The 27,413-nt window shown below is 37.3% G+C and overlaps 2 protein-coding genes across 2 annotated transcripts; both read right to left on the bottom strand.

Moving 5' to 3' along the window:
• Positions 1-1,084: 1,084 nt before the first annotated feature.
• LOC115959344 (AAA-ATPase At2g46620-like) lies at positions 1,085-2,977 on the bottom strand. The gene has a single exon (XM_031077693.1). It carries the CDS (start codon positions 2,707-2,709, stop codon positions 1,264-1,266), a length of 1,446 nt encoding a protein of 481 aa, XP_030933553.1. The 5' UTR covers positions 2,710-2,977; the 3' UTR covers positions 1,085-1,263.
• Positions 2,978-9,014: 6,037 nt separating this feature from the next.
• LOC115960504 (ATPase family AAA domain-containing protein 1-B) lies at positions 9,015-13,250 on the bottom strand. The gene is made up of 5 exons (XM_031079435.1): positions 12,853-13,250; positions 11,632-11,932; positions 10,747-10,905; positions 10,370-10,665; positions 9,015-9,440 (listed from the first exon to the last, which is right to left on the bottom strand). The coding sequence occupies exons 1-5, from the start codon at positions 13,048-13,050 to the stop codon at positions 9,219-9,221; spliced, it is 1,176 nt and encodes a 391-aa protein (XP_030935295.1). The 5' UTR covers positions 13,051-13,250; the 3' UTR covers positions 9,015-9,218.
• Positions 13,251-27,413: the final 14,163 nt, after the last annotated feature.

Here is a 27,413-nt window from a genome sequence, read left to right as displayed (position 1 = left end):
AGAGTGTATACGCTGGCATACTCAAGAGAATTAAGGGGGAGCACTAATACTTGTTTGGGGTCTCTGTTGGTAGGATTAAGCTTAACACCACATACAAATAAATTGTGATCCCACTATTGCAACAGAGATGATTCTGGGCACGCACATTGGTGGTAAGGACAATTATTTTGTTTAAAATTTTTTAAAGACCCGAGTTGTTTGTTTTTGGTAAAATTAGTTGATTGAGCTTAATTCTTTTTAGCTTCACTATTCATAATTTTTGTTGTTGGGATAATTTTTTTTGGGGATTATATATTGTTTTAGATTTTGGATCTATAGATTTTTTTTATAGTCTTTAAAAGAAGGAAAATGCTATATATAAACTTTTTTTTACAAATTGTTGATGTGATAAGTGGTTATTAGTAAGTAAAAAAAGTGGTGTAAGTAGTGGATTCAGATATGAACCAATAAAAATTAGCTATCTCAACAATTTGTAGAAATGTTGTAGATTACTCTTAATAGAATCGATAATATTAATAGGAGGGGTAAAGTGTAATTTTATAGGACAAAGTTACTAAAATTGGTACATATGTTTATATTAATATTCGTCAAAGTGTGCCTTGTCCATTTATTGAATCACATACATAGACTAGATTTAACAAGAGACAGCGCAAAGGGATAAAATTTGTTACACTTTCATTAATTTAGACTATTCAAGAAAAATGCTACATTTAGTCATTTATAAATATAAAATGTAATTAGAAATTCACCACATGGCCATGCAATATTTGTCAACGGCAGCCGTATATATAGAAAACGACTCCAACTTACTTGAAAACTAAAAGTTTCAAGGTTTATACAAATTCAAATTTCAAGAAATATCGGCTATTAATTCTCAAAAAAAAAATATATATATATATATATATCGGTTACATCAAGGATTACAGAACTAACTCTCTTATTATCGAATAAGATATTTGAAATTAGATTCTTACCTATACTAAAATGAATTGGTATCTTAATTTGATGATAAAGAGTATTTATCAGAAACGAACATTATAAATTGAAACTATCTCCAAAAACCAAAAAAAAAACAAAAACAAAACTTGACGTTGTCATTAATTAAGAATTTACAATTATAAGTATAACAAACTAAAAGAAAATTGTGAAGTGGTTTTAAAGGTACACTACTTACATCATTAAACAAATACTATGAACAGCAAAATACATTACAATTCTCTAATTTAAAATTTTCTATAGATAACAATTAAAAACAAACCTACATTAATTTTGAACTCCATGTTGTGATCCTTCCTTCTCAGCTGAACTCAAATCAACTGACTCTTTTCTTCTGCTCCCCATTTTCAAAAGTCCATACAATTTCCTAAACTCCCTCACTGTATGAACACTTTCTCTACAAAACACACCTGCTGCTGGCTCACTTGCCTCATCTGATCTAGACCTACCTGAACTACTCTCACTCAATCTTTGTCCACCAATGTTGCTCTGCAAAGCTGTGATAACCGATTTCAATGCCCGGCTCGGCGAATTCCGGTTCGAGATCATAATCTCACCAATTTCGGCATGACTCAAACTAGCCCCACTTTGAAAAATCTCTTCCAATTGTGGAAATAGCTTGTGATCCTTCACCCCCAAGTAACTACTAGCCATGTTCTTAAAACCAGAAAAATCACACAATGGGAATTGCACATGAACATCAATCCTCCCTGGCCTCATCACGGCTTGATCAACCTCTTCCTTACCGCTCATCGTGAATACCATAACGCGTTCTTCCCCACAACACGACTCGATGCCATCCATGAAATTCAACATCCCGGACAGGCTAACCGCCGTGGATGATTTTCCAATGAAGAATTTATCAAAATCTTCGATCACAATAAGTGACTTGCACGTCGTTTGCAACAAAAGGGTCTTCAAATCCGAGTCGTCCAGAACCTTTGACATATCAATATCATACACATCATAACATAAAAACCTCGCCATTGCTGCAACAAAACTAGTTTTTCCTGTACCAGCCGGACCGCAAAGTAAATAACTCCGTTTCCAGACACGGCCTAACCTGTGATAGTACTGCTTGGACTTTACAAACTGTTCAAGATCGGACTTAACCTTGTTTTTCAGATCAGAATCCATCACCACCGTGTCGAAGGTAGCTGGATGAGTGAACGGAATTGATCTCCACCGTCTATTTCCTTGTTCCAAATTCATGTACAGCTTGATCTCCTTCTTCTTCTGCTCCACCTCGTCCGCCACCGAAAGAATATGCTGTAAGTACTGTCGTAAAACTCTTCTCTTGTCGTTTTTTCGTATTCTTAGGACAAACGACCTGCTAGTACAACCTTCCTTTTCTGATTCCTCGTTTGTCCACGACACTCGGGCGCTAAAAAATTTGTCGTGAACGATTTGGTTGTCATCGAAGTGGAGAGAGATGTCATTGGATTTAGAAGAACCCGAAAACAAATTTGTGAAATCAGAGTCGTCGTCGATTGTGGCAAGCAACGAATTCAGGTAAATTGAAATCTTGTGGTATAGCTGGTTTTCTTGGTAGTGTTCATTGTGTTGTGGGATTTTGTAGGACTGGTATGCGTGAAACTTGTCCCCTAAGGATCGTAACCCTTTTACGAAAATGTGAATTACGGATGTTTTGTACAAGAGTCTAAGAACTAGTAGAAGAAAAGAAATGGTAACGAACAAGAGAACCAAAAACATGGTAAGAAAAAGATTGAGTTTTTTTTGATAGAGAGAAAATTAAGGAAGCAAGAAAAGCGAACGGGGAGTTGAGAATGAAATTATAGAAATGGAGGTGAATTTAATGGGTGTTTAGAGGAGGAGAGTCGGCGAGTTTAAAAGGTCAAAAATGGTGGAGAGAGAGAGACAGAGAGACAGAGAGGATTTAGTCTCTTTTGCTTGGCTGTGAATGTACGACCGAAGACTATAGACTATTGGAGAGAGAGAGAGAGAGATGATTTATTATGAAAAGTATTAGGAGTAGGTCATGTGGGCAAATTATTCAATTGGATTGACAAATGGTGGGTTTGATTATGAATTTTAAACACTTTTCTTCAAATCTTTAATGCCGCCTAATTCAAAGCTTTTTACATCGAATATTCTTTAGTATTTTTTTTTTCATTAATTAGCCTTTACATGATCCATGCATAGTAACAACCAACACGTTATTGTCAAATGTAAAATGTCAATTATCGAGCATGTAATTAATGATGCCTCATTTTTTTTTTTATTAAAATAAGAAAATTATTAAATTATAATTAATTTTAATATAAATTGACGATTGTATTATGACTTCAATAATATATTAAATAAATAATAGATTTTTTTTTTTTTTTTTTACGATTGATGATACATCAATTTATAAAACTTATGCAGTGAAGTTGTAATGTATATAACACTGCTCTAAAGATAAAAATTTTAAATAATATATTCAACATTTATTGAATAGGTAGCTTATAATGGAAACAAAATATTTTTTTTTTTAGTATATTTGTTGTTCGTACATTTTTTTGGCTAAAAAAAAAAAGATAAACTATAATTAAACTATTCATTGATTGTTGCTTAGATTAAAAAGAGTGGACCCAAACCAAACATCATGGGTTCTAACTAGTTAGTTTATTTCTGTCATCATAGCTCAAGCTAAACCCAAGCTTATGGCCACACTTAATACTTTTTTGTTCAAACTCAGTTTGTTAATTCCCTGAACGAAATTTCAAATTTGTACATGTAAAATTTTTCCAAGCCTATATATTTCTATATTTGTTGTTACATATTAGCCGCCAAACTATTCGCCAGTTTACTAATCAAGCCTATATATTTTATTTGAAGTTTCCACATTTGTCAACAAATTTTTCTTCAAAGTTGAAATATATTAATTGTGAGATGTATTAACTTTCGTATCTACATTACAAGAATGATATATTCCTAAGCTTGGATTTATTCAAATACTTTGGTTCGTCACATAGGTGAAATTTAAATTTTAGTTCATGTTTGTTTGGGAACAATTTATCTCTAATAAATTTATTTGCAAAATGTGAGACAAAATGCTAAAACATAACTTATAACTTTAGATTATTTGAAATAAAATTTAAACAAAAAACAAAAAAAATGTAAAACCAAATTAACTGTTAGCAATTTTTTTTTTTTTTTTTTTTTTTTGGTTTTTGTTTACAACCTAATGTGCAATTTTTATTTTTATTTTTTGTGTTGGTATAGCTTATAAGCTTAGCTGGCTTGTTTTTAAAACCTCATTTTTCATAAATATTTTTATTTTTCACCCGGTTTATTTTTTTAAGTAAAATAAGGCAATGGAAAATAGATATCTCAAAGACTCAAATACACCCTAGATGCCACCAAAAAAAAAAAAAAAAAAGTTTAACGCTATGTTTATTTTGGTAATAATGAGAGCATTTGGATTGGGCTGAAAGTGGCTGAAAGTTTTATTGCATTTTCAAGCTTTTTTTTTTTGGTAAATTCCACAAACCACCCTTGAGGTTTGTGATAATATCCAACTAAGTCCAAAACATTTTAAAACCTACCAATTTCGTCCTAAAAGACAATTTTGACCCTGAATTTAAAAAAAAAAAAAAAAAAAAAAAAAAAAAAACACCATAACTTTTTTTTTTTTTTTTTCACTTCTTCCTCTGTCTTCTGTCTTTTTCCTCTCCCCGTCTCCTCTGAGTTCTCCATCTCAAAACATATCCCAAAGTCACCATTGCCATTCAACAACCACCTCGCCAAAGACACCACCCACCTAACCACCACGGCAACAACCCACCCCACCACCACGGTAACATCCGACCACCACCACCATGAACCTACAATGCACAAAAACCCACAAAAAAATCAAAGCAAAATTCACAAAATTGAAACCCACAAAATCTGAATCCAAAAGGCAAGACCCATCCCAAAATCCATCAATAAATCAAAACCAGAAAATTCCAACCCAAAACCCATTGGAACCCACCTAAAATCAAAACCCATGAACCATAAATCAACCCATCATGACCCACACCGGACTTGAGAGACCCACAACCCACAACCACACCGGACTTGAGAGAGCCATGACCCATGACCTACGTCGAACTTGCCATGATCCACGCCGAACTTGATGCACCCACAACCTGCAATGGAGCCATGACCCATGGAGAAGACGAAGAGAATACAGGCATACGGCTTGGTCAGGTGGCTTGCGGTGGCCTATGATGGTGGTGGCTTGCGATGGGACCAGTGATAGAGGGTCTGGCCATGGTGGCTTGGTGATGGGTTTTGGGTTTGAAGATGAAGAACTCAGAGGAGAAAGGGGGAAAACAGAGGAAGAAGGGAAAATAAAAAAAAAGTCACAGCATTTTTTTTTTTTTAAGTTCAGGGACAAAATTGTCTTTTTATGATGAAATTGGTAGGTTTTTAAATCTGTTGAACTTAGTTGGTATTATCTCAAACCTCAAGGGTGGTTTGTGAAATTTATCCTTTTTTTTTTTGTTCCAGCCCCACTATTTGACCAAGTCAACCATGAATAGTGCATTTGTGCATTGTTCACGAACTCACAAATTCCACTTTTCAACAATTTTTTCATTAAAAATGGGTCCCACGATACTATTCACATATTTAAAAATTATTTTGATACAGTGTTTTCAGTTTCAGCAAAAATAAACTCAATCCAAACGGACCCAATGTTTCTAGAAAATAAGTCATTTTCCAAAAAATATTTTCTATAAAGCTATCTCATTTTCTTATGTTTGGTAATAACCTTAAACGAGTTGAAAAACAATCTTTTTAACTTCCCTTATTTAGTTTACTGTAAAATATAGTTGATTTCCAAAAAATATTAGTGGAAAACAATCTCTAAAAATAAGTCATTCTTTTTCTAATGCTATCAAATACTGGAAAACACAAAAAACTATATTTATGCAATATTTTTCATTGAAACAAACAAAAGTGTAATTGAAATAAACTATCGGTATTAGTCAGTCAAACAAGTTTGGAAAATTAGAGAGGAACAAAAATGAGAACAGAAAAATTAATCTAACAAACTTCTAATAGGATCTCATGCTAGTTGCGCTATTGTTAAACTATTCATTGATGGTTGCTTAGATTATAAAGAGAGGACCCAAACCAAACATCATGAGTTCTAACTAATTAGTTTATTTCTGTCATCATAGCTCAAGCTAAACCCAAGCTTATTGCCAAACTTACTACTTTTTTTTCAAACTCAGTTTGTTAATTTCCTGAGCGAAATTTGTTCATGTACAATTTTTCCAAGAAGCCTATATTTCTACATTTGTTGTTACATATTAGCACCAAACTTTACGCCAGTTTACTAATCAATTCATTTACAGCTCACTTGTAAGTTGTAATAGTTTTATAAAACTTAAAATAAAAATACGTTTGTCAACAAATTTTCTTTAAAGTTGAAATATATTAATCATGAGTCGTATTAACTTTCGTATCCACATTACAGGAAGCATATATATCTAAGTTTGGATTTGTTCAAATACTTTGGTTCGTCACATAGGTAAAATTTAAATTTTAGTTCATGTCCGCTTGGAAACAATTTATTTCTAATAGCTTATTTGTATAACATGAAACAAAAAACCAAAAGCTAACTTATAATTTTGAAAAATCTAAAAATTAAATTATTTTAAATAAAATTTAAACAAAAAGAAAAAAAACTGTAAAACTAAACTCACAGTAAAGATTTGGTTTGTTTACAACCTTATGTACAATTTTTTTTTTGGGGGGGGGGGGGGGGGGGGGGTATAGCTTATAAGCTGACTCTTTTTAAAAACATCATTTTTCATAAATATTTTTATTTTTTACCCAGCTTATTTTTTAAGTAAAATATGGCAATGGAAAATAGATATCTCAAACACACCCTAGATGCCACCAAAAAAAAACACTAATTGAAATAATCTATCGGTATTAGGCAGTCAAACATGTATGGAAAATTAGAGACAAAAAATGAGAACATAAAAATTAATCTAACAAAATTCTGATTGGATCTCATGCTAATTGCGCTATGAACAAAAAAATTTTGAACGAGCAACTTGCCAGCTTTGGTTCCTAACGCAATTGCTAGTCATCATCTACCCTATAGTCCTCCATCGCCTAACAATAACAAATTTATTATAACCCAAAACCACAAGTCACAAGGTGTGCGGCTTTCCTTGTAAGAAACATATAAACAAATAGTTTAAAAGAATCACATGCATATCTACCTCTATAAATTTGGCAGCATTCAGCTTTGAACAAGTAAACTGATCTTTTTCCAAGTTTTCTAACGTGCAAATATTGTTTCGTGTGTCTTTTATATATGTCTATAGGTACTAACCACTCAGAGCTTTGCTTTGCTCTGCTGCTTAACCATCGTAGATCTCTATTGGACCATATGAATTTGAGCATTTAGTTGTTGCCCAAGATACGGATATTGAATAATGAGGAGCAATGTTTAATGGGGTATGACAAATGCGGTCTAGTTGGAAAATTGGCATGACTATATCAGCTTCCAAATTTACTTGATGTGGAAAATTTTGGACTCTCTATAAAAGTTACTAACTTGCAAGGATCAACAGCCAAAACTACCTAACGTCATGCTTGTTTTGTGGACAGGAATGTCCATTAATCAGTGTCACAAATTCAAGCTGCAAGATAGGACAGGTTAGTGGTTACTCTTACTGATATCCAATTGTCTTTGTGCCATGATCATAGTCATATCAGCCACAAAATCTGCAGACAGCGATTTCCTAATGTGATTCGATTTGTAAAAACCATATAATTTTTTATGGCTCTGTTTCATGAAAGAATACAAATTATTCTTCTGGCCCATGATGTTATTAATAGCATAGTGGTTTAACTCGTTACTCGAACATATTTGGTGGAGACGTTTCTCCATAACTAGTTATTTTTTTCCAACGATTTTCAATCCCTTCAAAAAGAAGGAAATGGATTGTTGTCCCATATTTCAGACTGTGGACCTAGGCCGACATCAATATCATATACAAAGTTTTAGATAGAAGGAAATGGGAATCTCCTTTCACTGATGATTTCAAATCTACTGAAAATCACTTCTTCCAAATTTGCTTTTGTAGTTTCTGTTCTATTATGTTGCTACAGCTACAAGTGGTCCTGCCTCTATAGTAAATGAATGTGACAGGGAAAAGGCAGCAACTTCCAAAGTTTATGATAAGCCCGCACTTGCTTTATTAGTTGGACCTGCCTACTTTTAGGAAGTATTGCTTTGACACAACACTTGAAAGTTGAAACCCAACCAAACCGATTCCACTGCCAACTATTTCCTAGATGGTATTAATATTGGTGGCTGGCTGTTGCAACCTAGCTAAATAAATGAACTAAGAACTCTTGAAAAACCCAGCTGAACTAATTGTACAGAAAGTTGGAAGTAATAAGATCCACACCAGCCTTAGGCTAAATATGTAAAAGAGTTAAACTAGGTTCATTCACAATTGTAAGAAAGTGTTGGTGATAAGAACTAATCATGTCCAACTTAATATCAATCCATGATTAGTTGCTAGGGAGATCGAATTGTGCATGAGGTGAATCTGAATATAATCATTAAGTGCTCAGATTAACAATTGATTTTCAATCTCCTGTAGGCTTTACAAATGAAAGGAGAAAAAGGAAAGGAAAATAAATTCTCTCCAAAGTTGATTAATATCCAAGAAAGATTGCCCTTGAGAAGAATACTCTATCAACATTTATTTTCCCGTTCCTATTTACTTACTACTTTCTTCAAAAAAAAACCAAAACAAAAGTAATAAATTTATTTTCTTGTTGCTCAATCGAGTTGGAACTCACAAGGGTTAAAATTCTTATAAATCGACTGTCAAATGAACCCCTGGATGCTCCCTCATAGAGACTGAACCACAGGAGGACTCAATTCTTTGAGGAGTGTATGAACATCAAAGAAACTAACCACAATGATCATGTTCTGGTGATAATAACATTCCACAAACCAAGCATAACTTCTAAAAGTTCAAAGATAAAGAGGAGAGAAACTGAAAGCAGAGCTGCATTAAAAAGATGGTTCCAATTGCTACATCAAAATGTGAATTCTGGAAGACATCCAAAAATATGAAAACCCCATCAACAAATTTCACACATGTATAGTAATTCTCTATAACTAACGAAGTTACAGCTCTAGACTACATAACAAATTTGCTTCAGGAAAGTAGGTTTCAAATGTGATGAATTCAAGGTTCCTGGGCATCTGATTGAATATTCAAGATTTGGGAAACCACAAGCTTAGAGAGCTCACTTATTGCAGCTTGAACAGGATAATCACCTGATTCTGAATTCCTCGACCACCCTGGTGATTGTGAGCTCAATCCAGTGTATTCATTAGCAGCTACCTTTGTCTTTTTTGATGTAGCAATAACTCTCTCCAAATCTGATTCTGACAATGGCCTTGGTGGCTGGAACAAAACACACATACAAAAGAGCATCTATCAGAATATTAGGTATCTGTTTGTATTGCGCATTTTGCGCGTCCGCATTCAGCGTTTTTGGCTTTTTTTTCCTCAGCTCAGCGCCTCTTGCACTGTTCATGAGACATGAACAGTACAAACAGACCAATGAACAGTACCCGCATGTGAACAGTAAATTTTTTTATTGTTTTTAGTTTTCAGTAAAATAAATTGTATCCAAACGGACCCTACATCTACATAAAGAGGTAAATTTTGCAAAAAAATTATACAAATAACTAGAATTCTTTTATTACTTAAACAATAAGAATACCTGAATTCCTTTATTCTCCAGGCATGTTAACCCTTTTCAACATTTAAAAAGCCAATCAAAGGATCAAGATAAAAGTTACTTGATGCCATGAATTTTACTGTCATGCAATACTAACAGAATGTTGTTTATTGCCCTGATTCTTAAATTTCTGACTCCCAAGGACATCCATGGTTTTTAGCAGTGCAAAGGAGATTAAGGAAGAAAATGAAACCAGTACTTAACAAATAGAATTGAGTTTACAATCTGAAAAGAACTCATGGAATATTGGGTATGCGGTGAAATTTAAAAGGGTGACATCATCATGAATTCAAGATAAGTTTAGTCCATATTGCAAGAGAATTCCAAATTTTTTTTTTTGGTTAGGTGGGGCTGGCAGTTCCAAAGATTCAAATGAAATGACCCAACTGGCACCTCCACCCTTATAAGTGCTAGGTGGAGGCTAAAGTTGTGGACCCATCGGGTGCATGTGTAACTTACCAATCGAAAAATATCTCATTGCCATACCAAAGCATGCTACCAAATTGGAGAGTGTTTTTCTTTTTTCTTTTTTTAATTACAAAATGAAAAGGACTAAATTGTAGAAGAAGAAAATGATATATATACTCACAGAAGATTTTTTCCCACTCTTCTCTTGATCTAGTAGGTCCCTAATAGGGAAATAGGCTGCTTTCTTGCATAGTTCAAGAAGATCTGAACCTGTGTAACCTTCACACAAGCTAGCTATGTGGACATAGTCAATGTCGTCTTCAACTCTCTCACCCCTCAGAATCACCTTCAGTATCTCAGCTCTCTCCCTGCAGTCTGGTATCCCAATCTCAAATGCTTGAGGAAGACGCCGGAGTATTGCTTCATCAAGTTCTGATGGGCGATTAGTAGCAGCAAGAACCATCACTCGTGCATTCTCTACAAGAACAACCTACTTTAGATTCAATTTTTCAACGAGAAAATCATAAGACATAGGTGCTGTCCAAGGCACAAACTTACGATCAGTAGTGAATCCATCCCATAAAGCCATGAACTCAGTCTTCATATTTGTTAATGCTTCATGATCTGTATTACGGCGCTGACCCAAGAAACTATCAACCTCATCAATAAATATGATAGCTGGCTGGAGTTTATAAGCCAAGCTGAATACAGCAGCCACTGCAAAACCATGGTAAAAAATTAATAATCATCAAAATCAAAGCATTATACTGTGCAAAAGAAATACAATAACAACTAAAAAAAATAGTATGATCTACTTCAACACTTTTGATCAGAAAATCTTTTCCCAACATCTATGTATGATTGCTATCAATATTAACAAGGTATATACTTGTCAATACACTCTCCTGCAAAAAGTACAACATTCTCTTCCATTTATACTAATCATACTTTCTTATAAAAATTCATATCTATGAAATATATTCCAATTATTTTTATATTCATTATTTAAGGCTCATGTTAATAGCACAAAAACAAAAATTGCAAAATATATTATAATTTAGATGATCAACCTATGATTGGAAAACCATTTCAATTAGATTGGATGAAGGTAACGTCCACAACAGAATGCACCTAAACTATCTTCTTCCCATATAGTCGTTACTCATTAACCAAAAGAAAAGCATCTATGCATTGTCTTATTCTGTTCAGCTAAATAAACCTAATACATCAAGTAAGTCATGTGCTCTTAGTTGATCATTCATGCTTCTATGATCACGAGTCAAACTAAATTTGACTACCCATAAATAATGAGCCCCATCACAACAGAATATATACAAGGCCAAAATAACTTCATGTAGTTGTGTATGTTTGCCAAGGCAATGACAGAAAACCCTCAAATCCAGAGGGGTGGCATGGGGGAGTGTAATTATAATCTACACTCACCAAGCTTTTGTGCATCACCAAACCATTTGCTCATCAGATTTGATATCCTGACGTTGATGAAAACAGCTCCAGATTCTTTTGCAATAGCTTTGGCAAGCATGGTCTTTCCAGTACCTGGAGGTCCGAACAACAAGACCCCTTTCTGGGGACCTAGAAGCTTCCCATAGGAAAAAAGCTCAGGTCTCCTTAGGGGAAGTATCACCAGTTCATATAATGCTTCCTTGATGGCCTCCAGTCCCCCAATAGAGTCAAATTCAACATCAATGTGGTCAGGATTTATAACATCACATGCTATGACATCCTGAAAGTAATGAAGAAACACGAGTCAAGCATAAAAACAAACTAGAGTTCATTTCACATAATTCTAATTTCCCTATTTCAACATTAATCAATAAAGACGAGAAAATCTATGGCGCAAAGACAAGTTGCACTGAAAAGGTAATCCACATTCCTTAGCTTATCATTCTAATGCGGGCGTTGACACTCGTGTGACTAACTCTATTTTGATAATTCAATGGGGAGGGGATTTTTGGAAACACCAAGAGATGTCAATTAAGCTACAAGACTCTTAACACTTATGCAACTAACTCTATGTTCGGATGAAGGGACATGACTGACGAGGGGAGAGGGGTGGTGAAGGCAACCAGCGATCTCTCCTCTCAACCCCTCTCCCTCATCTTACTCCGTTCCAAACATATCCTAATTCATAATCCATACAGCATCCATACAAGTTATTTCTGTCCCAACAGAAATTGTTTCACAACCAAAAAATTCATGCTCCTCCATGTTCTTTTTATAGATTTACCAACCCGTCAATATGAAAAAAGCCAATAACAAAACCACAATCATCAACAGAATGGCAGCTTCATGAAACCCAAAAAAATTTATCAATGCTGCCGCCGGTTCGAGTGAGTGCAGTATATTATCTCTATGGCCAGTCTGAGTAGTGTGTTTTTATCTTCAAAAAAAAAAAAAAAATGCATAACTTCATTAAAAAGAAAAACTTTATCCAAAATTGTGTTCAAGGTACTACACTTACTGCAACTTTTTTTTTTCATACATACTATGCAATTGGGAAAGTTTTCACAAATTCACCATAGAATATCAAAAACCCATTAATCCAAACTCATAAAAATGATAACTTTTTTCACAAATTCTTCAAGAAACCACACAATCACATACCGAAACGGTGGCGTTTTTTTTTTAATAGAAGAAGCTTACCTCGTAAGGGTTGGTCTGGATGAGAGGCCGACCCAAGCGTTTAGAGATCTCCTTCTTGTGCTCGAGCGCCTTCTTGGAAGCTTCCCGGTTCGGGTCGAGGTGTCGGAGCCCCGCGAACAACACCAAGCAACTCAGGGCGGCGCTCGCCGCGTAAAGCACCAGTTCTTGCAAGAACTTCGTCTCCGATGACCCACCCATTATTATCTACTATATTTAGAAATTTGGGGTTTTTCTTCTCTGCGAATATGTATTTGGGACTTAGGGTTTATTGGAGTTTTTTTTTTTTTTTTGTTTTTGTTTTGGGGTTTCGGAGATGATAATTGGTGTCCACGCAAGAACGCTTGGGGAACAAGATGAAAGTGAAAAAGAAAGAGACTGTGGTGTGTCCTGGATTTAGGGAATCATTGAAAGTACTTTTTTGCCCTTAACAATGGGTTATATTTTTGACCTAAAAGGGTTTGTCGGTTTGGGGTGGTTTTGGTAAGTTTTGGTTATTGGAAATTTGAGGGGCTGGGCTTGAATTGGTTGATTATTGGAAATTTGTGTGGGGCTCGGATTTGGGCTTTTGGTTTATAATTTCCAAAAGTTTTGAATAGCTTTTCTATTCTTTTTGGGCAAATTATAACGTAACTTACGCGTGGTTTGGCTAAAATTTAAGTTATCTAATTTAAAATTTGAAATTTTACTCACTTGAGGTTAGTTTAATTAGACCCATTTTTGTTAAAAACATGACTAAATATGTGATTTTGCTTCATTTTTATGTTTCTCTCCTCTAAAAATACAAAAAACATAAAATATAAGATCAAAAAGAATCCAGTGGAACACTTGCATCATGTGATTTCAAATCATAGATAGGCAACTTAAATTTTAGTGAAATCTCGGATGGGTAATGTAAGGACTCAATTTGTAACGACCCCAAACCGGTCTTAGGTTCGTACGTTAAAAGGTCAAAATAATAAAATTTGTAGAGCGTGAGTGTTCAAAAACTAGATTAACTTCTTTAAAAGTAAAAAGATTCAACCTCACGTTTATAGATGGATTAGAACCGATATAATAATCTGTTTTCCTTTAAAATAAATACAGTTCTTTGGTTTTCAAGCTTTTTTTTCCTGAGTGTTCTTTGTGTTTTTTTTCTATGTTCCAATCCCTTTCTGCATGCTTTTTTTTCATGTTATATACCGCCTTCTTCATACCATCTTCACCACACACGTGTAGGTTGAGTTCAGGGGATCTCTTTCTGTCCCATCTAACACCTTCTGGAACCTCCTTCTAGCAGCTGTAAGGCTGCTTCATTACTATTCAGGCATTATTTCCACATTAATGCGGCCAGAGAGTTGGTTGAGAGACAATTAATGCGGAGGCAGCTGTTGCCATAGATATTTGTTTGCCTTCTCTCTCTTACCTTTGGTCCCTTATCCCACCTTTAGTGGTGACATAACTCCAAAGTATGTTTGTAACAAGATGGCGTCCTAATCGTCCTCGGACTCATATTGCCAAGAAGGATTTTGTCCTTGGACGAATACTAAACTCACCTTTCGTGATATTCACTCTTCCATTCGTTTGGTTACCCCTTCAATTTGATATGGGCCTCCTCAGACAAGTTGGCATCCTCGAATGGGCCACAGGCCCAATTAACTTGACTTTAATAATTTTAGTGACCGACCGGCCCCCATAGGTAAAGTGTAAAATTTTAAACCACAGATGAGTAACTTAAATTTCAACCAAATCACAGGTAGGTTAGTTGTAATTTGCCTTTTTTTTTTTTTTTTTTTAGAAACAAAATAGAAAAGAACATGCAAAGAATAATCTCTTGAGACAAAATTCATGTGATTTTGCAAAATGACTATGTCCAAGGAATTGTAGTAGTTTTCACTATGATAGAGAATAATACAAAGGCAATTTATAATACATCAACCCTAATTTTGAAGCAATTATATATATATAAACCTAGAAAGGGGGGTCAAACCCAAGCCTCTACTCTATGGATTAAACCTTACAAAAATATCTCATTTAAAGTTGTAATGTTTTCAAGTCAAGTCAAGTTGAAATCGAATTAAGCGCGAAATCAAACTCCAAATAGCCCAACAATTTAGACTTGACTATTAAATGAGTCAAGTTAAAGCATAATAGATGAAGTGATGAACAGACTTATGAGTATGGAACTCAAATTAAGTATATCCAATTCTACATGTTTATATGTATTCATGTATAAAAATATATTTACTTAAGAATTTTTTTTTCCTCTTTTAATACATCAATAGTTGGGAGTAGGAGGATTTGAATTCCAGATGTCTCAATTAAAAACACTAGGAGGTGTCAGTTAAACTACAATGTTCTTGACATGATATTAAATTATGAATTGAATTTATTTGTCCTAGGAAAAGAATACATTATTTGTATTTCATTAGTCAATACAACAATGAGTTTGAATTTAATTGGAGAACTTAATATATATCACCTAAAATACTATACGTAGATTTTACCTTCAGATTTATATACATAGGAAGATGATATTGTGCCACATAATGAAAATATGATAATAATACTATAAATATACAATACAATGTGGATTTCAATTAGCTTAATTAATAAATTTATTTTCATCGAATAAGAGATTTAGAGTTTAAATCTCGCCAATCCCACAAAACCAATTGGTGTTTTGACATAATAATAAAGAACAGTTATCACATATGTTATATGTTGAAATTGTTGTTTTAAAAAAATAAAATACGATGATTGTTGTTTAAATAAAAGAAGGGCACTATAATTTAATCAACAACTCAAGTGATGTGTAGGGAGTATGGTATTACCGTGTTGTCATTATTTACTTCTTTTTTTTAACTTAAAAAGGAAGAGGGTTTGTGAGCAATTTGTTATGGGATTTCTCAAACAGATTAAATCTTAAAAATTGATAATCTATTTTTTGCCTTAAAATATTGTTACTTAATCAAAATGCAAATTACATTCAAATTTTTAATTTGACAATTTGATAAAATCACTGTCAGATGGAATAAATTATAGGTAAAGTACACATACCGTCCTTGTCTTTATCCTTAATATATAAATGGTCTGTTTGGATAGAACTTATTTTGTTAAAACTGAAAACTGAAAACACTGTAACAAAATAATTTTTAAATGTGTAAATAATATTGTGGAACCCATTTTTAATGAAAAAATGACTGAAAAGTGGAATTTGTGGTCCGTGAACAGTGTATTCGTGCACTATTCATGGTTGACTTGGTCAAATAGTGCGACTGAAACAAAAAAAAAAAAAAAAAAAAAAAAGTAAGAAAACGCAAACGCAGCCACTTATAATTCGAATCCAAACTCCCTCAAAATCGCCATGTGGTTTATTTATGACACTGGCCTCATTTGTGGTTTGTTTACAAGGCATTTATCTCTCTCTTATAGTTTGCTTATGAGATGTTTTTGATATGGGAGGTCATGTATTTGTGGTTTACTTCTTAAGGATGGGTCCAAAAAATCCTACTTGACAAGGTTTCACTTCATCTATAAAAAATTGTTTGCTTATGAAACTTTTCCGCTAACTTTAACGGAATTTGATTTTATTGCAAGTGTCAAAACATCATATATAGAGAAGAAGTTGAAGAAAAAGATTGTTCTACCATGGCCTCATGGTAATGGTTCTCTCTCTAACTTTTTCCTTCAATTCTCATTAGAGTTTGTATATGTTCACAAGGCTTAAACTTTAAGGTAGAACAATTTTTTTCTTTTAAGTTTTCCCCAATATGTGTTGTGATGCCATGTCATCGAATTTTAATAAATTAGTAAAAATACTACATGAAGCAAACCAAAAGAGAGGTAAATATCTTATAAAGCAAACCACAAGGGTGGTAAGTATCACAAAATAAAACACAAGGTAACTCTATGTTTGAAGAATATACTACAAGGATAGTTTTCGTAATTTACCCTAAATTATATAATAAATCAATGTCACTTTAAAGAATTAAAACTAAACAAGCCATTAACCTCCTAATATGGGGTATAAAAAAAAGTAAGAAATTAGAAAATGGGATGAGATAATCTTATTAAAAAGTTTCTCTGACATAGGGAAACCCTAGCCGTCAGGAGAATAGTCTAGTGCCTACGTCTCAGTGGGGCTTCTACAGTCCTCTTTCCACGTCGTTGTTGATCTGAGGGAGAGAGTGAGTGAGTTTCTAGTGAGATGGAGAAGTTAATGGGTTCGTGGAAGAAGTTTTCGCTCTCAGAGTGCGAAGGCGATAAGTTTGTTGTCCAAGAGGAAACCACGGTGGAGGAGCATTTATTGGCAGCGAAGTTTCTGACTCGGAGAGTGTTGAATATGGAGGCCATAGCCAGGACGTTCACACTCTTGTGGAAGACTAGGAAAGGTTTCGAGATTAGAGATATGGGGGACCATAAGATTCTCTTCGTTTTTCCTGAGGAGGCAGACATTGATAGGGTTTTGGAGGGGGAGCCATGGTCCTTTGATAGGCATCTTGTGGTGTTGCAGAGAATTGATAGGGATGATGCCATTCGTTCCCTGGATTTTAGTATCACCCGCTTCTGGATTCAGGTCCATGATTTGCCGGTTGGAAATTTCTCATTAGAACTAGCGAAGAAGATTGGGTCAGTAGCAGGTAAGGTCGAGAACAAGATGACAGAGGAGGGAGACCAGCATGGTGTAAATTTCTTCCGTATAAGAGTAGCGGTTGATATCCATAAACCGTTATGCCGTGGACGTACCATTACTACGGTTAGAGGTAAGGAGGGTTGGGTAAACTTCCGGTATGAACGTCTGCCCAACATATGTTATTGGTGCGGGAAACTCATCCATGGAGACAGAGAATGCCCACTATGGATTAGAAGCAGAGGTACTCTTGAGGACGGTGATCAACAATATGGTGCATGGCTTCGTGCAACCACGCCAAATCCTTTTAAGAAAACAGTGATCCGTGTGCCGGGCTTGGATGAGGAAGAGGGTTGGAACGGGTTCGAGAGGCACGATGAAAACGTTACGACAGGGGGCAGTTCAACGGTAGTTGGCGGAGGTAGTTCGAAGGCTTGTCAAGTTGCAGAACAGAGTATGGGGGGGACCGGTGAGCAAGCTGGTCGGGTGGCTGATCGGGAAGCAGAATTGGGTAGCCCAGAATCACCGGAAACTATTTTGGAAAGTCCAATTAATGCAGAGCCGGTGCCGCTTTGCAATAATGAGATAACGGTACAGAACGATTTATTCCAGGAGCAATTGGAGGAGATTGATTATGAACTTTCCAAATTTGATGATGTAACAGTCAAAGAAGTCAATGGAGAGAAAGATGAGGTCACGTTACAACAACAGGAAGTGGAGGAAAACTTAGGCAATGGGCCTGGTTCGTTGGGCCGCTCCTCTAGCCCGTGTGCAATGAAGGATAAAGGAAAAAATAAAGAAAAGGGTTGGGTCCGTAGGGAAAGAAGCAATGTTCAGCCCACTGGACACTATTCTTCCATTTTAACTAAAAGAAGTTCCAGAGAAGAGAATGCAGAAACAGAGGAAACAGAGGGTAATAAGAAAAAGGTGGCAAAGTCTGATATAACTTTATCGGCGGAGGCTGGTTCCCAACCCCGCCGGAACCAATGAATCTTTTAGCATGGAACTGCCGGGGGCTTGGGAACCGCCGTGCAGTTCAAGAGCTTGTAGATATTGTACAAGCGCAAGGTCCCGAGATCGTGTTTTTGTCGGAAACATGGTCGGATAAAGATTGGATGGAGTGGGTTCGTTGCCAGTTGAAGTTTGATGGTTGTTTTACTGTTCCAAGTGAAGGGAGGGGCGGTGGGTTAGCACTCTTGTGGAAAGAAGAAGATATGGTTTGGGTTGATAGTTTCTCACAGTACCATGTTGACGCGTTAGTGCATGGCGGTCCGGATATTAGATGGCGCTTGACTGGCTTCTATGGTGAACCGGATACGTATAGAAGGTCTGAGGGTTGGGACATGCTTCGTATGCTGAACTCTAAACCAAAGCTCCCATGGTGTTGTCTTGGAGACTTCAATGAGTTATTGGAGACGAAGGAAAAAAGAGGTGGTGCACAACGGTCCCATAATCTTATGCAGTCCTTCCGAGATGTGCTGGATGATTGCGGATTTGTCGACTTGGGGTACTCTGGACCTGAGTTCACTTGGCATGGTCGTCGTCATGGTGAGTGGATTTGGGAGCGCCTAGACCGAGGGGTGGCAAACTATGATTGGTTAGCTCGTTTTCCGACGGGTAGAATCACTCATTTGAATTGCTACACATCGGACCACAGACCACTATTATTAGCTCTTGATCCAAACGGGGAGAAACAGAAGTGGAAGCGAAAGCCATTCCGGTTCGAAGCCATGTGGGTCACTAATCCGGAATGTGGGAACACGGTATCTAGAGCTTGGTCTCATCAGTGTGCAAATGGTACTCCTATGTTTAACGTTGCTAGCAAGTTGAAAAGGTGTAAAAAGCACTTAAAGAAGTGGAGCAAGTCCCATTTCGGCAATGTTAAACTCCAAATCCAGCAGAAAAAAGAATTGTTATGGCAAGCAGAGGAAAGATTGGTCAGGGAGAATAATCATGAAGAGGTGCTGCAGTTGAAATCAGAATTGAATGTCTTGCTTGATAGGGAAGAACAAATGTGGCATCAAAGATCTCGGGTTCAATGGATTAAAAGTGGTGACAAGAACACTAGTTTTTTTTTCATGGGTTAGCAACTAATAGGAAGCGAAGAAATTTTATTAAAGGGTTACGTGATGCTGAGGATGTTTGGGTATCTGAGGAAGCTGCATTTAAAAAAATTTTGGTTGATTTCTATGGTGAACTTTTCACAACATCTAACCCGCAAAATTTAGAGTTTGTTTTGGAGGGGATTCAAGAAGTTGTTTCCAGTGATATGAATTCAAAACTCACAGCTCCATACAAGGCTGAGGAGGTTGAATTCGCAATAAAAGAAATGGCTCCTTTGAAAGCTCCTGGCCCGGATGGCATGCCCCCTTTATTTTATCAGACTTATTGGTCGGAAGTTGGTATGGATATTACTCAAGCTGTTTTATCTTGTCTTAATTCTGGCTCTATTTTAAAATCCATAAATCATACGTTTATTACTTTAATTCCAAAAGTAAAAAACCCGGAGAGAGTCTCTGAATTTAGACCAATTAGCTTGTGTAATGTGATTTATAAAGTTGTCAGTAAAGTCATTGCAAATAGGCTTAAACCTCTCCTAAACAGTATCATATCTGAAACCCAGAGTGCTTTTATTGCTGATAGATTGATTACTGATAATGTGTTGATTGCCTTTGAATCTCTCCATCACATGAAAACTTCTTGCTCAGGGAAGACAGGTTTTATGGCTCTAAAATTAGATATGAGTAAAGCCTATGATCGGGTGGAGTGGGCTTTTCTGGAGAAAATTTTATTGAAGATGGGTTTTCAGAATTCCTGGGTATCTCTGATCATGGAATGCATTACTACGGTGTCATACTCTATTTTGATAAATGGTGAACCACAAGGGATGATTGTTCCAACAAGAGGACTAAGACAAGGGGATCCTCTATCCCCTTATCTCTTCCTCTTTTGTGCCGAAGGTCTAAATGCGCTTCTCAGGAGAGCAGCTGATGATGGACAGATTCATGGTTTTTCTATTAGTAGGCGAGGCCCAAAGCTTACTCACCTCTTTTTTGCAGATGATTGCTTACTATTCTGCAGGTCTACATTAGCAGAGTGTGATAAAATAAAGGAGTTGTTGGCAGTGTATGAAGCAGCTTCAGGCCAGATGGTGAACCAGGACAAAACCACTCTCTTCTTCAGTAGCAACACAGATGAAGCAACTCAGGAAGCAATTAAGGGGTCACTTGGTCTTCCGGCTATCCAACATTATGAGAAATACCTGGGTCTACCTTCCTTTATAGGGAGGGGGAAGAAAGCAAGCTTTACCCAAATCAAAGAACGAGTGTGGGCAAAAATGCAAGGGTGGAAGGAAAAGTTACTCTCTCAAGCTGGGAAAGAGGTAATGATTAAGGCAGTAATTCAATCAATCCCGGCTTACTCTATGAGTGTTTTCAAATTGCCAGTCAGTTTATGCAAAGATATCGAAATGATGATTCGTAAATTCTGGTGGGGGAATGGTGAGAGAAAAAAGTTACATTGGGTGAAGTGGAGTACGTTGTGTTCTTCCAAATCTATTGGGGGTATGGGCTTTAGGGATATCCAAGATTTTAATAAGGCAATGCTTGCTAAGCAGGTCTGGAGATTTTTGAATAATAGGGAATCACTACTATTTAGAGTATTTAGCTCAAAATATTTCCCAACTGGAAATATTTTGGAGGCCAAAATACCTTCGAAATGCTCATATGCATGGAGAAGCATCTTACAATCCAGAGATATTATTCAAAAGGGGGCGGTGTGGAGAGTTGGTGATGGCCGGTTGATAGATATTTGGAGTCATAATTGGTTGCCGGATGTGGGACAGAGCAGAGTATTCTCACCTAGGAATGATGCAAGGGTTGAGAAGGTGTGCGACTTATTTTATCCCAATTCAAAAATATGGGATCCGGGGCTGATTCAACACACTTTCTACCCTTGGGAAGCAGAGAAGATCATGAGGATTCATGTTAGTGCGGTGAATACTGAGGATACGCTGGTTTGGCCATTATCTCCGAATGGAGAATACTCGGTAAAGTCTGCATACAAAATGCTGGCGGCGGAAGTTACCAATGGACTTCCTTCTTCGTCGGGAGGGGCGTGTTCATCACTGTGGAAGCGCATCTGGAAAATTCATGCGCCACAAAGGATCAAGCATTTCATATGGCGCGCAGCAAAGGACTCTCTTCCCACAAAACAGAATCTAGTCCGAAGGAAGATTCCTGTGGACGTGACTTGCTCCTTATGCGAGGATTACCAGGAAACACTCTTGCATGCTCTATGGCTGTGCGACCAAGCCAAGGCAGTCTGGAAATCTGATTCTAGATTTTCAGAGTTGTATCGGAAAGCCCATAGGAGTTTTGTGGATCTACTTGTCTCTGTTTTTGAGCAAGGCTCTGTTTTCTTTGTCGCTCTCTTCTCAACTGTTGCCTGGAGCCTTTGGCAGCGTAGGAATAAGCTGCGGGAACGTCAACCCACGTGGCCCATCCAGGAGGTTTATCGTCGAGCAAAAGAGTTGGTGGTGGAGTTCTTCGAGGTTCATCAGCATCCTTTGAATCCAGTGAGCTCGCTGGTATTGGGGTGGTGGTTCGGGACAGCTCTGGTAACGTTATGGGAGCGCTGAGTCAGAGAATTCCAAAACCCCAGTCTGTGGAGCATGCTGAAGCTCTTGCGGCTTGTAGGGCTGTGATCTTGGTGAAAGAACTTTTGCTCCCCCAAGCATGTTTTGAAGGTGACTGCCAGCGAGTTATTCAAGCTATCAATGCATGTGGTCCTAGCCGTACTCTATTTGGCCATATTATTGAAGAGATTCAATGTTTCAGCTCAGCTTTAGCATATTGTTCTTTTGTCCATGTACGTAGAGAGGGTAATAAACTAGCACATGCCCTAGCTAGAAGAGCAGTTTTATCTGCAGATACTGATGTATGGGTAGAAGAGCTACCCAATGACTTGGATGATGTATTCCGGTCTGATTTAGATCAATAAAATTTACTTACCTCTTTCTCAAAAAAAAAAAAAAAAAACCTCCTAATATCAACTTCCCTTTGTTTCGTATGCCAGTGCATTCGTTATAAATTATAAATCAGCAGATTTATTTGGCTCGTAGAAAATTTATGATAGTGTAGTTGTCTAATGTATATGATTAAGCTCATTGTCAAATGTCTTTATCAACTTTTTAATTAAAAGTGTTCTCAAAAAAAAACTTTTTAATTAATTAACAATACAAAAAAAAGAAAAAAGAAAAAAAGAAAACCAGCTTGTGATCTAAAAAGGCTACTCCATTCACCCATTTTCTCAATCTCTATTTTATTTTAAAACTAGTTATAAGCCCTTGCGTTGCACGGTTTTATGAAAAAACTTATAAAATAAATGTACAAATAATTATATATTCTAATAGATTTAATAAAGATAAAAGAAAAAAAATTATAAAGTGTAAATAATTATCTCACTAAAATAAGGGGTTAAGATTTCTTCCTAAAACTAAATTAAATTGATAATTCCAAATTGAATTATAAATTGATAATTATTTTAAAAAAACGTATTAAACAATTGATAAATCTAAAATTAATATAATCTTGATAATATTATAAATTTAAATTAAAGTTGATAATTCAATAATACACATGTAGAACATCTTGATAATTTGATGTAACATAAAAATCAAATAAGAAAATTGTTAAAATTAATCTATTAATTCTAACCATATTTAATCATTAATTCTAAGACTTTAACCCCAAGCATATAAATTAGATCAAATCTAAGAAAATTACTTTAAACAAAAGGCAATCAATACACAAAACCTAATAAAATTAATAAAAACAAATAAATACAAAAACAGAGAAGGAGCCTTTAGAAACTTGACAATATTTTCAAATGTTTTGAATTCGTTAATTAAAATCACATGAAGACAAAAAACCAATAATAACTCTAAAGAAAATAAACAAAATGAAAATAATAATAATAAAAGAAGAAGAAATAATGCATACCTGCATTGTCATGAGATTTAGCCATTCACATATTAAAATAAGCTTCACTCCAAAAAGGATAATATTATAATTTATAATTAAAGTTGATAATTCAATAATACATGTGTAGATCATCTTGATAATTTGATGTAACATAAAAGTCAAATAAGAAAATTGTTAAAATTAATCTATTAATTCTAACCATATTTAATCATTAATTCTAAGACCCTAACCCTAAGCATATAAATTAGATCAAATCTAAGAAAATTAGTTTAAACAAAACTTAATCAATTTAATAAAAACAAAGAAAAAGCCTTTAGAAACTTGACAATGTTTTCGAATGTTTTGAATTCATTAATTAAAATCACATGAAGACAAAAAACCAATAACAACACTAAAGAAAATAAACAAAATGAAAATAACAATAAAAGAAGAAAGAATGCATACCTGTTGTAAGGACTCAATTTGTAACGATCCCAAATTGATATTGGGTTCGAACGTTAAAGGCCCAAACAATAAATTTGTAGAGAGTGGGCTAAAAGGTTAGGCCCTGGTGAACGTACAGTCGTTAGTCATGGTGTTCATGATGATCGCACAGGAGTGAACTGAGCGTATCAAAGAAGACGTTCTCCTCGGCATGGCCTGGGTGGCTCCGGTCATTGGACCTCGTCCGAGGAGCTTAATGTTCTTATTATTCCTTTTACACTAGGTTACAATGGTCCAAGAGACGATACATAATGCTCTTTATTTTGCCCCCCCTACTTTGGCGTGGATGAATTCTTACATTATATAACCCCTCTCAGTTGATCCTGACCTTTCATCTGTTGATCAGGCAGGTAACCACTCGAGTGCTTGTCCTATCAGCCGCCTTCCTCCACTTTCTGTTAGTTGTAATAACCGAAGCCACACTGATCAAGGGTCTTTTCCCATTAATGTGGCCAGGACGTTTGTTGGCGCATTCAATGCGGAGGTGACAGCTTTTCCTTGAACCGCTCCCACACTGTACCCCCATGCGAGTCCTACTGCACTCGTCATTTCTTCTGGGAGCGCTTTGGGGGCTTCCTTTGATGGCGTGTCGTTCTTCCCTTCTAGGTTTTGGGATGTCGATGACAAGATCGTCCTCGGCTGCATTTCCAGGTCATTTGGACTTTCGCTACATATCCTCGGCAATGTCTCTCCTCGGCGTGGGCCTTGAGCCCTAATGTAAAGTGGGCCAGGTTCACAAATCCCTTGGCCCCACAATAGCCCCTCAAAACCCTGCTATCTGGCTCCTCGGACGGAGAGGAGGGTTTTGATGACATCAGGCCTCTGTCACAGCTTGTCAATCTTTGTCATCTATCAGTACTAGAAACTCTTCGTCTGCCCAAGACACATTCTTGGCGCTATGGTATGTGAAGTGCGTCTTCATTAAATGCGGGCGGCTCTGTACTTCCCACGTTCAACGGTGCGATGGTAATCTAACGATGGAGATTTCCTTACCTTTATGGGCAGGAAAATTCGCGCAGTTACTTTTGATGGGAGGTATAAATAATTTTTAGAACTGATTTGTCTTTTCACTTTCGCACTTAAGTGATTTGGCGCACATATCCTGGGTTCAGTCAAACTTCCATCCAAACTCAAGTCTCTCTCCAACATAAAAATCTCATCCGAGGAACTTTTCCTCATTTCTGTAAGTTTTCTACTCTTACTAACTCGTGCTTTCTCTCTTCTGGGTTTATTTTTCTCTTATTCCTCTACTTCTCCCGTCATCTCCTAAGTCTGTTTAGCAGTTCCTAGAGATGGGTAAATTAAAAAAGTTGGTTGAGACCGAAGAGGCGATGGAAAAGTTCATCGCCGACTATAGGATACCTCCTAACTTGAGTTTGAGGTACTACAAGGAGGGGGAGTAACATCTTAAGAGAAGAATGGGCGGGGTGGTGATTCCCCTTCTCGCCTTTATAGAAGGGAGTGTGAGAATCTCCATGGGGTCGGTAATGAGGGATTACCTTAGGCATTTCCGATTAGCTCCCACCTAGTGCGCTGCTAATGTGTTTAGGATCCTGGGTTGTGTGGATACCTTAAATGAAAAAATGGGGTTAAGACTGACCCATCATGATGTAAATTGGTGCTACAACCTCCAACATTTTAGGGGCAAATCCTATTACATGAAGACGAGAGCCAATAGGGTTCGGCTAATCCAGTGCCTCCCCGAGTTCAGCAAAGGATTGAATAAGGACTTTCTTATTGTATCTGGGGAGTGGCACGATGGCCTTCCTTGCCCAACTGTGGAGGGAGAACCAGGTGGGGTGCAGAGAGTAGGAGGGGACTAATCTTTCGTGCCGTCGTAATTTGTGTGGTTCGGTTGCTAACTATGAACATGCCTTCTTTTTACAGATCCACACGCCTTTTACCGGCATTTTCATTTGACCAACCGGGAGGATTTGGAAACCGTTCTCAAGGCGGCGGTTTTTGTAAATGAAGAGGACAACCAAGTCAGAGTCGCTCACAAAATCTTAGGGTACGATCCTATCCAGAAGTCATTTGCCACCCCGAAGCATGTGATCAGAGCTAACGATCCTCAGCTTCAGAAAATCACTGTAGCCGAGCACGGGTTTTTGATCTCTGAAGGATCTCCTGTCCCGGAGGGCATCCTGTTGGCGAGCTCTTCTCCGTCCCACCAAGTAGCGGAGGACGAAGGTGATTTGGGCTTATTCGAAGAGGGGTTCGGTGTATTTGACCAAGCTGATCCATCCGAGGATCTTTCTGGTGACCTAGGTGACCCTGACTTGTCCGAGGCAGAACTGTTGTCAGTGGGAACATCTTCTCAGATGAAGATGGGTGTTAAGAGAAAGCCCCTGACTAGCTTGTTTGACCTACTTGAGGGCCAGCCGGGGAAGGGTGTGCAGGGAAGGTCATAGTCCAATGCTCCAACTCCCCCACCACAGCCACAGCCTGTCCAGATTAGGTCTTCTCCTTCCCGGTTGCAGTCACAATCTCCCCGACCCAAACTTCCTGCCCCTCCCCAATCCACTCTGCCTCCTCGGCCTGAGCCCACCGACCCAAAGAAGAAGAGGAGTTCCAAGGATAAGGAGCCAATGGACAGGAGGAAATCCCACTCCTCTTGAGAGGAGGACGAAACCCCGCGAGTTCAAAAACAGCTAAAGATTAGGTATCAAGGCCAGGGGAAAGGGGTCAATGCCCAATCTGCCCCCAATGCTTGGCTTCCTACCCCAATGCTCCACTTGAAGTCTCTGGTGGAAGATGCATCCATGAGAAGCTTCCGAGTCGGCGAAGGCGCTTATGTGGCCGACACATTGGAGAGGACCTGTTGCTCCCCACTGACATGACCGAGTTGAAGAATATAAGGATGCAGGAGATTTTCCTCAGCATGAAGAGATACCTGGGCATGGTAAGGCTCATAATACCTATGACTTTGTCGACCTTTGCTCCTAGATTTTCATTCATAATATGTTTGTTTCAATTGGCAGGCCGTCCAGGCCACCTATAGGCTGGAGAATGAGGCTAAAGGGCAGAGTAAGTCCGTAAAACTTGAGCGTAATAAGCGTATAGAGGCTGCGCGAACCCTTAAAAATTCTGAGGCTGACCTCGCGAAGGCCAGGGAGGACTTAAAGGGGATGAACAAAGCTAGGGATAGTGCTGAGGCGGGCCTGGACAGTGCCCAAAAACAGGTCGAGGACTAGAGGAGGCGCCTGCTTGCTGCCAATAAGCAATTGGAGATCGCCAAGGAGCAGATCGGTGATTTAAAGAAGAAGCTGACCGAGGCAGAGAGGGCCAAGGGCGTCGCGGAATGGGCCAGGGACGAAGTTGTGAGGGCCAAGACTGAGGCTGAGTTTGCCAAGATGGAGGCCGAGACCTCCAAGGACAAGGCCGAGGAGGAGGCTTACGATGCGGGGGTGGCTGATACCCAGGCCACCTTTAAAGCTCAAATCCCTGGAGTATGCAGGCTATACTGCTCCCAGGTTTGGAATAAA

This window comes from Quercus lobata, chromosome 9 (assembly GCF_001633185.2).
Source record: "Quercus lobata isolate SW786 chromosome 9, ValleyOak3.0 Primary Assembly, whole genome shotgun sequence".
Taxonomy (NCBI): domain Eukaryota; kingdom Viridiplantae; phylum Streptophyta; class Magnoliopsida; order Fagales; family Fagaceae; genus Quercus; species Quercus lobata.
This window is presented reverse-complemented; position numbering and strand designations above follow the sequence as displayed.

Bases quoted from the DNA above. Each gene is read 5' to 3' on its own strand.
- LOC115959344 (XM_031077693.1), bottom strand. From the start codon at position 2,709: ATGTTTTTGGTTCTCTTGTTCGTTACCATTTCTTTTCTTCTACTAGTT.
- LOC115960504 (XM_031079435.1), bottom strand. From the start codon at position 13,050: ATGGGTGGGTCATCGGAGACGAAGTTCTTGCAAGAACTGGTGCTTTAC. The intron at 11,933-12,852 runs GTAAGCTTCTTC...CATTACTTTCAG, and splicing joins TCCAGACCAACCCTTACGAG to GATGTCATAGCATGTGATGT. The intron at 10,666-10,746 runs GTAAGTTTGTGC...TTGTTCTTGTAG, and splicing joins GGATGGATTCACTACTGATC to AGAATGCACGAGTGATGGTT.